Source organism: Micromys minutus (genome assembly GCF_963924665.1).
Source record: "Micromys minutus genome assembly, chromosome: 21".
NCBI lineage: Eukaryota > Metazoa > Chordata > Mammalia > Rodentia > Muridae > Micromys > Micromys minutus.
In genome coordinates, this window is record NC_137956.1 from 223,437 (window position 1) to 235,440 (window position 12,004).

A 12,004-nucleotide genomic window follows, 5' to 3' on the forward strand; every position below is an offset into this window, starting at 1 on the left:
GTTTTCTGTCTTTGTCCTGCTGGTCCTCATTACCACTGTTTAGGTTCTCACTCAGCTCTGACTTCCTGTGCTTGGCCCACTTAGAAAATACACCTTTCTCATGACCCTCTACTCTAACATCACTAAAAATATACAATCTCTTTTTTCCTTAGGTAAAAATCTCTACACCAATGAATATGTAGCCATCAAACTGGTGAGTAGAATGTATGTGTTGTGGTCTTTGTGTTTGGTGTTTTCATGGCTAATTTAATGCTGCTATTTTTACTGTACATACAATGCCAGATAGCCATTTTTCTCTATTAGGATGTTAGAATGATAAATCAGTATATATTGTGTAATGTATAAATAGTATACTAAATGAAGTGCTAGCAAAGTTGCTTCCAAAATTAATTGATTAAAAAAAGTAGCTGAAAGAACAAGTAGTTCTCTGGACTGTTTCAAGACTCCAACTTGATACTTAACTTTGTTACTGTTTTTAGATTTATTTTATGAGTATGAATGTTTTAACTGTGTGTGTGTGTGTGTGTGTGTGTGTGTGTGTGTATGTGTGTGTACACATGCGCGTGCATGTACATGCCCATGGAAGCTGTCCCCTAAAACTGGAAGTAATTGATGGTTGTGAATTGTTGTTGATGCTGAGAATTGAACCTGGGTTTTCTGCAAGAGAAGAAGTACTCTCTAAACCACTGAGTATTTCTCTAGAGCCTCTTGACATCTATTTTTTAAATGTAAGGTATTTGTTAATATATTTAACAGAAAAAAAATCTGACCATTGATGTTTTAAAGCAGTGTTTCTCAACCTTCATAAAGTTGTGACCTCATATTGGAGTGATCCCAACAAAAAATTATTTGTATTGCTACTTCATAATTAAAATTTTGCTACCATTATAAATCATAATGTAAATTTTTGGGAAATAGAGATTTGCCAAAGGGGTTGAGACACCCAGGTTTAGAACCACTGCTTTTAAAAACTGTCTAGACAGATATAACTGGCACATATTTTTCAGCACATGGTCTTTTGTTTGTTTGTTTGTTTGGTTTTGGTTTTTCAAGACAAGATTTTTCTGTGTAATGGCCCTGGAACTTGCATTGTAGATCAGGCTACCCTTGAACTCACGGAGTGCTGGGATTAAAGGCTTGAGCCACCACGCCTGGTTTCTGCACATACTTTTGATTCCAGCATTTGAAAGAAGAATGAGGAGTTGAGTGTCCTCCTCAGGTGTACATTGAGTTTGAGTTTAAGGCAGAAGTAGATCTGTGTGTGAGAGGCCAGCCTGGTCTTCAGAGTGCCAGTGCAGCCGGGGTTACAAAATGAGACCCTTCAAAAACAAAACGAGACAAAACGCTGTTACACTGTTACTGTGGTGCATTTCTTTATCTCCAAGGATTGGAGGGCAGAGGCAAGAGACGAGGAACTCAGAATCTAAGACTTATAGCTAGTTAGAAGATAGCCTGGGCTTTGAGACTCTTATCTCAAGGAACAAACAAAATCCCCACAAAAACATCCTCTCCTGTTCTGATTATTGTCAGTTTGTGGGACTGTTAGGATTCTTCCGTGGAATCCTGGCGTTGCCAGACTAGTTTCTCTATGGAGAGAATAGGCACTGGTATTTAAAGCAAGAGGCATGTCTGAAACTCTCCTGCTCTGTCCCTTTTTTGAGTTTTTTCATGTAACTCATGCTGGTCTTAAACTCTGTGTATACCTGAGGACCACAGTGAAATCCTAATCCTCCCCCACCCCACCCCACCCTCTTTTTTTTTTTTTTTTTTTTTTTAATTTTTGCTGAGACAGGATTTCACTTTAGCCCTGGCTGGCCCAGTTCTCAGTGGGTAGCCTGGCTGACTATAAATTATGGCAACCCTTGTGCTGAAGTACCCTTAGTACTGGCAACTCCACTTGTTTTATTTGTGTTTGACTTAGAGTTCTTGGTGGAGAAACTAGAGCAGGACAAGACGTAGTGCATGCAGTGGTTCAGGGCACACGACTTCTAAGATGGGTGAGAAAGTTCTGGAATGTGTTCTCCAGTGCATTTGCCCTTTGACTTTCGGTGCCCTAACCCCAGCACTAAGGCAGTTTGAGGCCGGCCTGGGCTATATAGTAAGTTAGTGAAACCCAGTTTAAATCAACTAGAAACACACACACAGACACACCCCAAAAACTCCACAAAAACAAACAAAACTAAAACAATATAAAAACTTATCCTTTTAAAATTCTGTGTTCCTGCTATATACTTGACATTGTTCCTATATTTTTCTCAAGATTTCTTTTGAGGCTTTCTGTCTAGATTTTTTCTGTCAAGTTCATACCATGTTGACTTATATAGAGATGTTTCTATAACATATTACTAATATCATTGGCAGACATTTCACTTTTCCTTCACTTCCTTTTGGGAAGCTTTTATTCTGCTTTGTAATGCCAAAAGAGAGAGTAGAATTAGGGACTAGGGTTACGGTGGAGAGCACATATCTAAAGTGAGTCAGAGTACAGCAGCTCCACCTGTTCATCTCATCCCTTGCTGTAACAACAGTAATTGGTCTCCTTTCATTGTAAGCGACACTTTTGTGAAGTGTGGAGGATCCTATGAGACAGTGGTCTGTCTTTGGTCTAAGGTTTCAGGCAGGCTTGTGTGTTCAGAAAAGTCATGATGCTGGCAGATGGCCAGCTCTGTTCACAGGCGGTCACACCTGCCTGAATTGCAAGAAACTTGCTCCTACTGTTTTGTTGTTGTAGTTGTTGTTTTTCAAAACTGTTTCTCTGTGCAGCCCTGGCTGTCCTGGAACTCAGTCTGTAGGTTAGGTTGGCCTTGAACTCAGAGATCTGCCTGCCTCTGCCTCCAGAGTATGTGCCACCACAAGTCTGGTACTGCTGTTGAAATTCTACTTGTGCTTTGCCGTTCTCTCGTGCTCATCTCTCTGGATGCAGGCAGTGTTCTCCTGCTCTGTGTCCATCTCTTGTCCTTTTTGTTTTTCATGAAGTTATTGCTGGTGATTTCGTTATTAGACACACTGTGTAACTGGCTACTTTATTGGTGATAAAGTAGATGACCTGTCACCAAATGAAGAGTGGTCCTTCTGTCTGAAGACAGCAGGGAAGTAACTATCATGTTATATTAGTATTATGTGCTTTTCTCTTAGCTTTGATGATCTCAGGACGCACAGAGTTCAATGCTAGTCCCTGTTGAGTGCTGTGAGCTCTTTAATGGAATTTCTTGAGGGTATAATTCAAATTTATTTAGCAGATGAATGAATTAATTTGAAAGAAGCTTCAAAGTTCTGTGATTTATAGATTTTATATCCTAAGAAAATATAAAATTTTTGTTAGATAACAATCATTTTTGTATATTTTGAAATAGAAGATATATTTTTAAATGTTGATATTATAAAAGTATGATAAGTGTTTGAGGAGCTGGGATGTAGCTCAGTTGGCAGAATACTTCTCTAACATACATGAACTTCTTCTGACTTTGATTCCCTTGTACCACATAAAACCAATTGTGGTGGCACAAGTTTATAATCCATACCAAGAAGTAGAAATAACTGGCTACAACATTTTCCATTGCACCATCCTGTTTGTTTGTTTGTTTGTTATGTTTTCTGAGGTGATCTCTCAAGTGGTTTTAGCTTACTTCAAACTTGATATGTAGCCAGGGATAACCTTGAACTCCTGATCTTCCTGACTCAAGTTCCCAAGTGCTGGGAAAGAAGACTTGCTGCTGACTGCAGCGTTTTAAATTAAGGCTAGCAAAGCAAAAGGGTTCTAGTTTTCTCATGGTGCTCATTCATCAGCCCTGCCTTTCTGCTTTGGTAGGAGGCATACTAGTTGATTGTGTATGTTTAAGTTTTGATTGTGGTGTTTTTAGTTTTTTAGTAAGGGTCTTACTCTATAGCTCATGCTGCCCTCTATGTAGTCGACCATATCTTCAAACCAAGATCCTGCCTCATCATCTTAAATACTAAAGTTATAAAACATGATTGACTTGATGATTAGCTTTGGTTGGTTGGATGGTTAGTTGTGTGTGTGCACACGTGTATGTGTATGTGGTTTTGCTTTGTTTTGAAACAGAGTCTCAAATAACTCTGGCAGCCTTGGAATTTAATCTGTATTCCAAACTGGCCTCTGACTCAGACACCTGCCTGCCTCTTAGAGGCAAGTGAACATCACACCTGAGTAATAATGACTTAAAAAAAGAAAGAAAGAACAACCTTGTGATGGTTTTTGCCTATCATTTATGTACCAAATTAATAAGAAACTTTTTAATTTTGTGTATTTGAAAGTATGTTTTAACCTATACTAATTTCCAAATGTTTACCACCCAAAGTTTGTAATAACATAAGCAAGAAATAGATTTGATGTCTAAACCAGGCACAATAGCACACAGCTGTAATGCTAGCAGTCAGAGAGGCAGGAGGGTTGAGATTTCCAAGTCATCCTGCCTAATTACACAGTGATTTATTGGCAGAGAAGGAGGAAAGAAGGTAGACTTGGTGAGCACATTTTGTAAGAGTATTTCATGCCAAGAGAGCTCCCTTGAGTGATAGCTCATGGAGAGTCTAACTGCCTGAGGGGTTGCATATAATCCAGCACATCTCCGTTATCTGCACTTCCAGAGACAGCTGTGGTAAGTAGACTGTTACATGGAGATCAACTGAAAAACATTAAAGACTCTTTGCTCTGTTCATGCTGAAAATCTAAGACTGGGGGAAAAAAGCCCATTTGTTGAAATTTGATCATAGTTTCCCCCCCCCCCCTTGGGTTTCAGGAACCAATAAAATCACGTGCTCCACAGCTTCATTTAGAGTACAGGTTTTATAAACAGCTTGGCAGTGCAGGTAAGTCCCTTTATTTTTCCTCCCTTTATTTAACATAGAACTTAGTAGACCATTTATTTATCTCTCCTGATTGTTGGATAGGTTGTAAACATGGCCAACCAGAAGCTATTTGCTCTCTGGTTCCTAGAGGTTTAATTGGAGGAACTGCTAATGGCGTGATCTTGCCACAGGTCAACTCTTAAATGCTATGGGTTAAAAACTGCTTAAAATACCACATGCTATGGGGATTTGGGATTTGTCTCTTTCCTGAGAAAGGATTGGTCATTTGTGTTTTATACTCCAGTGCTTTGATTGAGATAAAGTCTAAAATATAGCACTTTGGTTTTACTAATTGTTTTTCTTCATTTACAAGAACCACTCATGAAAATGAAAAGCTGGAGAAATAGCTTAGCAGTTAAGAACACTGGCTGCTCTTCCAGAGGCCTTACACAGTTTTGATTTCCAGCACCCATTTGGTGGCTCACAAGCATCTGTAACTCCAGTTCTAGCAGATCCCACACTCTCTTCTGGCTTCATCAGGCACTAGGCACATGCATGGCGCACAAACATATGTACAGGCAAAATATCCATATACATAAAAATAAAGTTAATTTTTAAAAAAATTGCACCGGAAAACTAAATTCTTAGGGTATATGTATAACTTGAGATTTGTTTCTTTAGCCTGAGAATAGAATTGATGGGATTTTGTTGCTTGCTTGCTTGTTTGTTTATAAGTAGCTATACATATTTATCTCTATATATAGCTGGACCATATATATTGAAAAACATTGTGAGTTCACAAGAATATTTAAGTTGTAATTGGGGGTTTCCAGATCATTTCTAATTACTCCATTGCTTTTGTTCATATGAGAAAGTTAGATCTCCACGTGCCAAACATGTTCATTGTTAGCCCTTCTCCCTAACTCACCACTAACTTTCTGTTCTTGGTTCTTTCCTGACAGTTTTGTATTATTTTCTTTTTTGTTGTTGTTGTTAAAATTTTATTATATATAAGTGCACTGTTGCTGTCTTCAGACACACCAGAATCGGCATCAGACCTCATAACAGATGTTTGTGAGCCACCATGTAGTTGCTGGGACTTGAACTCAGGACCTGGAAGAGCAGTCAGTGCTCTTAACCACTGAACCTTCTCTCCAGCCCTTGTATTGTTTTCTAATAAGATTATAACATGTAGCCATCATAATGTTATGATTTAAAAATTCATTGAATTATATCATTTTTAAAAATTGATTATCTTTTGACCCCTTATATATTCTCAAAGGACACAAAGGCTATGTTTGTTTATAGCCCAAGCTAGCCAAAATTCCTAATGCTCCAATTTTCACCTCCTAAGTGCTGGGATTATAGGTGTGCACCACCACACCTGATTCTCAGTTCTTGCTTTGGATGTTCTTCCTAGTTTGGTTTAGTTTGATTTGCCTTGGTTGAGATAGGGTTTAACATTGTCACCACAGCTGGCTTAGAACTTTCTGTGTAGACAGTCTGGGCTTGAACTCACGGTAGTCCTTCTGCCTTAGTGTCCCGAGTAATAGGATTACAGGTGCAAACTATAGCATCTGGCTCATAAGTCCTTCCAGATAAAGCCACCGGAGCAGGCCATTCTTCTCTTTTGAATATGAAGTCACACACATCTCCCATCCTAGCACCATGGGTTACTGAGGTAGAAGGACCACTTGAACCCAACAGTTTTGAGACCACAGCACCTGAAAACACTAACCAAAGCTAACACATAGGCCAATGGTAGAGCAAATACCTGATATGTGCAAGGCCTTGAATTCGTCTTTGGGAAAAATGATTTATATGAGAATAAAATATGTGCCATTGAAGTTATGCTCATCATAAACACGGAACACTGCAGTCTAGAGGTTTGGATGTTCTCTGTGAAGAAGTGTTACACAGAAAACAAAAAAGGAAGTGGGGTTTTAAAAATTACATATTGCTTAAGGCAGCCCCAAGATGTGTATGTGTGTCCTTGTTACCAGTGAGAATAGGAGAGCTGCTATTCTTTCACTCCCGGCCTCTCTGCCACTCCCAGCCCTTTCTACATTATTGCATTGAATGCTCACACAGAGTGGGTCTTCTGACATTATTCTTACCCGTTGGTAACAGTGCTTTAATCTAGGCTAAACTGAAATGCTACTTTTCCATGTCTTTTTAGTCCATCTCACTATCTTGAAGACTATCTGTTAGTGCTTTTTATCCCGATGGTGTGTGTGTCTGTGAGTGAGAGACTTGATGTTTTATGTCTTTCTTTATTGTTCTTCACCTTATGGTGTTTATACTATCCCAGTAAACCTCACCATTTTTGCCAGGCTAACTGGCCAGTGAGTTCCCCGTCACTGCAGTTACAGACAAGTACTTTTTTCCACTGAGCCATCTTTGCAGGGTTATCTTCATTTTCTGTGGTAGTTTCTTGTTCTTATTCTTATTGTTGTTCCTCCTCCTCTTCATTTCTTTATGAGCTTGCATATTTTTTCTTTTCAAAGATTTATTTTATGTGTATGGGTGTTTTGAAAGTAGAGTTACTGACAGTTTGTAGGCTACTATGTAAGTGTTGGGAATCTAACCTGGGTGCTCTGAAAGAGCAGACATTACTCTAAACTGCTGACCATCTCTCCAGCCCTGTTCTCCCTCTTCTCTTCACTCCTCCCCTCCCCACCCTCCTCTCCCCTTCCTTTCCCTCCCCTCCCCTCCCCGCCCATCCCCACCCCTCTCCTCTTTCCTTCCTTTCTTTGTTTCTTTCTCTTTTTCTTTGCTTGTGGTTGGTTGGTTTTGACAGTATATTTCTGTGTATCCCAGGCTGGCTTGTCAACCTCCTATGTGTTGGGGTTACAAATGTACAACTCTGCGGAGCTTTATCCACTACTCTTAACTGGAGTTCATGTTGTCTTAGTATTCTTGTCTTTAACTAAGTAATAGCCAGGCTTTTCCAAGATGAGAACTTTGGTGATGTTTGAATTTATTCTAGAGCAGAGCAGTGCTTCTCAACCTTCCTAAGGCCATAACCCTTTAATACAGTTCTTCATGTTGTGTGATCCCAACCATAGAATTATTTCATTGCTATTTCATAACTAATTTTGCTACTGGGGGCTAGAGAGATGGCTCTGCGGTTAACAGCACTGGCTTCTCTTCCAAAGGTCCTGACTTCAATTCCCAGCACCCACGTGGTGGCTCACAACCATCTATAGTAATATCTGATGCCCTCTTCTGGTGTGTCTGATGACAGCTACAGTGTACCTATATGTAATAAATAAATAAATCTAGAGCAAGAATAGATTTTTTTTTTTTGAGACAGGGTTTCTGTGCAGCCCTGGCTATCCTGTAACTCACTCTGTAGACCAGGCTAGCCTCAGACTCAGAAATATGTCTACCATAAATGTACTAAACATAAGCAGTTGTGATTCTTTAGTAGCTAGGTGTGAGCAGCCAAAGCACATGCTACTGTGTTCAGAACAAAGGTGCTGTGGCAGCCTTATAGACAAACCCTTTCTCATCAGGAGCATGGAAGGAGCAACTATGTCAGCATTATACTCACCAGTGCTTTGCTATTACTCATCTTAGGCCTGTGACTGTGAAATATAAGGTTCCCCTATATAGCCCTGGCTGGGCTTGAACTCACAGAGTTAATGCCTTTGCCTCCTGAGTGCTGAGATTAAGGGCATGGCATACCCACTTGGGTATCTTAAGAAGGGAGATTTTACATTTTCTCTTTGTTTCTTTCATTTTATTTTTAAATGTGTTAGTCTCTCTTGAGGACTGGTATTACAGATATACCCACCTAGTACTCTTGTGGATGCCAGAGATCCAAATTCAGATCCTTCTCCTTTCATAGTGACAACTTACCCACGGTTCTCTCTAGCTTTACATTTACTTATGTATGTGGTTATTGTTTTGAAATAGGGTTTCAGATCATCCAGACTGATCTTGTATTCCTTATTATCTTGCCCCCATGTTCCAAGTACTAGAGTCTCAGGTATGCATCACGAGCCCCAGAAATAAGGGAAACTAAAATCAAGCCAGGGCAGTTGTGGTGCAAATTTTTAATCCCAGCACTCTGGCAGCAAAGGCAGGAAGATCTCTGAGTTCAAGGCCAACCTGGTCTACAGAATGAGTTCCAGAACAGCCAGGGCTGCACAGAAAAACCCTGTCATGAAACACAAACAACAACAGCAGCAACAATAACTATAATAATAATAATAAATATGTTAAAATCAGCCCATAGGCTATTTTATTTACTAAGCTTAAAAAGTTATAAATCATTTATTTGGTACTACTGACTTGTTTTCTATTTTAAGAATACCTATTTTTTGTTGTTTTGTTTTGTTTTGGCTTTTCTTTTTAGAATACCTATTTTTTAATCTGTGTGCCTCTGAGCACATGTATATTCATTATATACATACAGGAATGCTTTCAGGTCAGGTCAATTATCAGACCTTTTAGAACTGGAATCGTTGAAAGCTTAATTGAGGTTGTTTCTGAGGTAAATCTCAGAATTTTTACAAGTTGATTTTGTTGAGTTAAAATAGTCTAAAAGAGAGTGAAGAGACGGCATAGCAGAGTAAGTCTGCTCTTCCAGATCATCCAAATTCGGTTCTCAAGACCCATGCCAAGGCCCCCAACCTGTAACTCCAATCCAGGGGATCCACTGCCCTCTTCCTGCCTCCAAGGGCATTATGTGCACATGATACACAAATATACATGCTGGCAAAATAGCTATATATGTAAAATACATTTAAATTAAAGATGAATTAATTTGGCAAGGTATGACCACACACAACTTGACTCCTAACTCTGGGGAGCAGAGGCCAGCAGGTCTGAGTTAAGGACAGCACGCGTGGTCTACATAGTAAATTTGAGGTGAGCTACAGTGTCGTTGGGATCCTGTTTCAGAGCAAACAAAATTAATAAAATGGTCTAACGCAAAGTCCAGATTTTTAAAAAGAGTGGTACTATGGATTCCCATCTGCCATTCCCGGAAGGAAAAACAATATGACATTAGCTTTTATTATGTTAGTTGGCCAAAGGAAATCACAGAGCTCTCCCTGGTTGTCAATCTGGAGGTCCAGGACCACTGTGAGTGTGGCCAGTCTACAAATCATAATCTTAAGATATTATGAGAGTGTGGGAGTATGCAGTTGCATTAGCAACATTATACCAGGACATTACAAATGAGAGACTACTTACACACTGAGAGACTACTTACACACTCATTGACTCTACTCTATGGTAGAATAGGAACAAAGCCAGTTATGTATAATGCTGTAAGAAACCTGGTCCTTTTCTGGGACCAACCCCAGTTGGCTCTTCAGTTTAGTACTCAAGAGTCAGGTTTGGTGGCACATGCCTACAGTACCATGACTCAAGCGGTATGTATTCAAATCCTGTCTTAAGGGGAATTAAGAAACACAGAGAGGTGAGGAGCAGAGAGGGCTTAGCAGGTAATCGTGCTTCCTGTGCAAGCTTGCCTCCCGAGTTCATTTCCCGAACCCTTGGTGAAAGGACAGAACTCTAAAATTGTCCTCTGTCCTCCACACAAGGGTCATGGCACACAAATGCAAATAAATAAATAGTTTTAAAACTTTTAAATTTAATTATGTTTTGTAAAAGAGGAAGGAGTAAAAAGCCTCTCAGGGTTTTGTCATTCCCTTTACTTGTAAGATTACAAAGCAAAGAGAGATTTGGAAGATCTCTCTTGCAAGAGGGAAAAAAAACCCACCACTTACATTTTACACATTTTGGATTGTTAGTTTTTTCAGTTACAGTAGAGTGTCCTGAAATAGTTGACCTGTGCGTATCTCGAAGAGACACAGAGTACTAACACCTTTGTGGTGTGTTACTTTTGCAGAGTGCAGCTGAAGGCGTTGCTTAGTGTGAAGGCAGTGTTAGTTACTTGAAATTCATCTTTTACATTCAAAACAGAAGGTCAAGTTCTGGAAATAAGTCCAACTAACTTAATGTATAAGGTGACTGTACTGGAGGGTTGTGGTTAGTTTCTGAAAATTGTTACGTGTTTACATGGGCAAAGTTTTAGGAGAGTGAGTTGGCTACCACAGCCTCCTATGGAGGCCTCATTTTTCAGTTAACACAGTGGTTAAGGTTCTAGTGCAACTTTCTGTCCTCGAACACTAAGTTGTACATATTGATACTGTTTTATCATCTTTCTTACTGCTTGCCTATGTGTTTTCTTCCTTATTTTTGGCCTTGACTAGGACATAGTGACTACTCTTGGAGCAGTGCTGAGGCCCTTTAGTACATTCCTTATGTTGTGGTGACTCCCAGCCAAAATTTTTTTGCTACTTTATAACTGTAATTTTGCTAGTGTTATAAATCATAATGTAATGTCTGTGTTTTCCTGTGGTCTTAGGTGACCCCTCTGAGAGTGTCATTCAACCTCCAAAGAGGTCAGTGACCCATGGGCTGAGAGCCACTGCTGTGGACAGAGGAGGCTTGTTTGACATTTAGACTAGGGGAAGTTTTATTCCAAACTAAAGGCTAGAGTGAGCTCTGTGATTGTCAGGCATTCCACATCTTTACATAGTATATCAAGGTTAATCATTTAGAGGGGAGCAAATATTTAATATCCTAAAATCTATCAAGTACTATGGAACAGAAGTCTGTATTATTGGTGTCTTAGTTAGGGTTTTATGGCAGTGAACAGACACCATGACCAAGTCAAGTCTTATAAAGGACAACATTTAATTGGGGTTGGCTTATAGGTTCAGAGGTTCAGTCCAGTATCATCAGGGCAGCATCCAGGCAGGCATGGTACAGGTGGAGCTGAGAGTTCTACATCTTCATCTGAAGGCTGCTAACAGAACACTCACTTCCAGGCAGCTAGGGATCTAGGGTGAGAGTCTTATATAGCCCACCCCCACAGTGACACACCTACTCCAACAAGGCCACACCTACTCTTTCAGGGCCATATCTTCTAATTAATACCATTCCCTGGGCAGAGCATATACAAACCATCACAATTGGTAAGAAAATATTTGCTTTTCATTCCAGTAAAAGATTGTATAAAGCCAGTAGTGCACATCTGTACAGAAAACAAAGGCAGGCAGATCTCTGTGAGTTCAAGGCCAGTTTGTTCTACTTAGAGAGAGTTCTAGGACAGCCAAAGGGAAAGTATAAATCTGCTGTTTGTTTGTTTTAAAAGATTGCATAAGATAAATAT

The 12,004-nt window shown here is 39.7% G+C and overlaps 1 protein-coding gene across 3 annotated transcripts in view; it reads left to right on the forward strand.

The window, feature by feature from the left end:
- Positions 1 to 12,004, forward strand: part of CSNK1G1 (casein kinase 1 gamma 1) — a gene marked incomplete at its 5' end in the record, with an annotated part of 72,794 nt that overhangs the window by 16,045 nt on the left and 44,745 nt on the right. For all 3 annotated transcript variants that reach the window (XM_080934433.1, XM_080934432.1, XM_080934434.1), the window contains 2 exons: positions 153 to 193; positions 4,761 to 4,830. In XM_080934433.1, the coding sequence (XP_080790559.1) occupies positions 153 to 193; positions 4,761 to 4,830 (111 nt within the window). The remainder of the gene's footprint in view (positions 1 to 152; positions 194 to 4,760; positions 4,831 to 12,004) is intronic.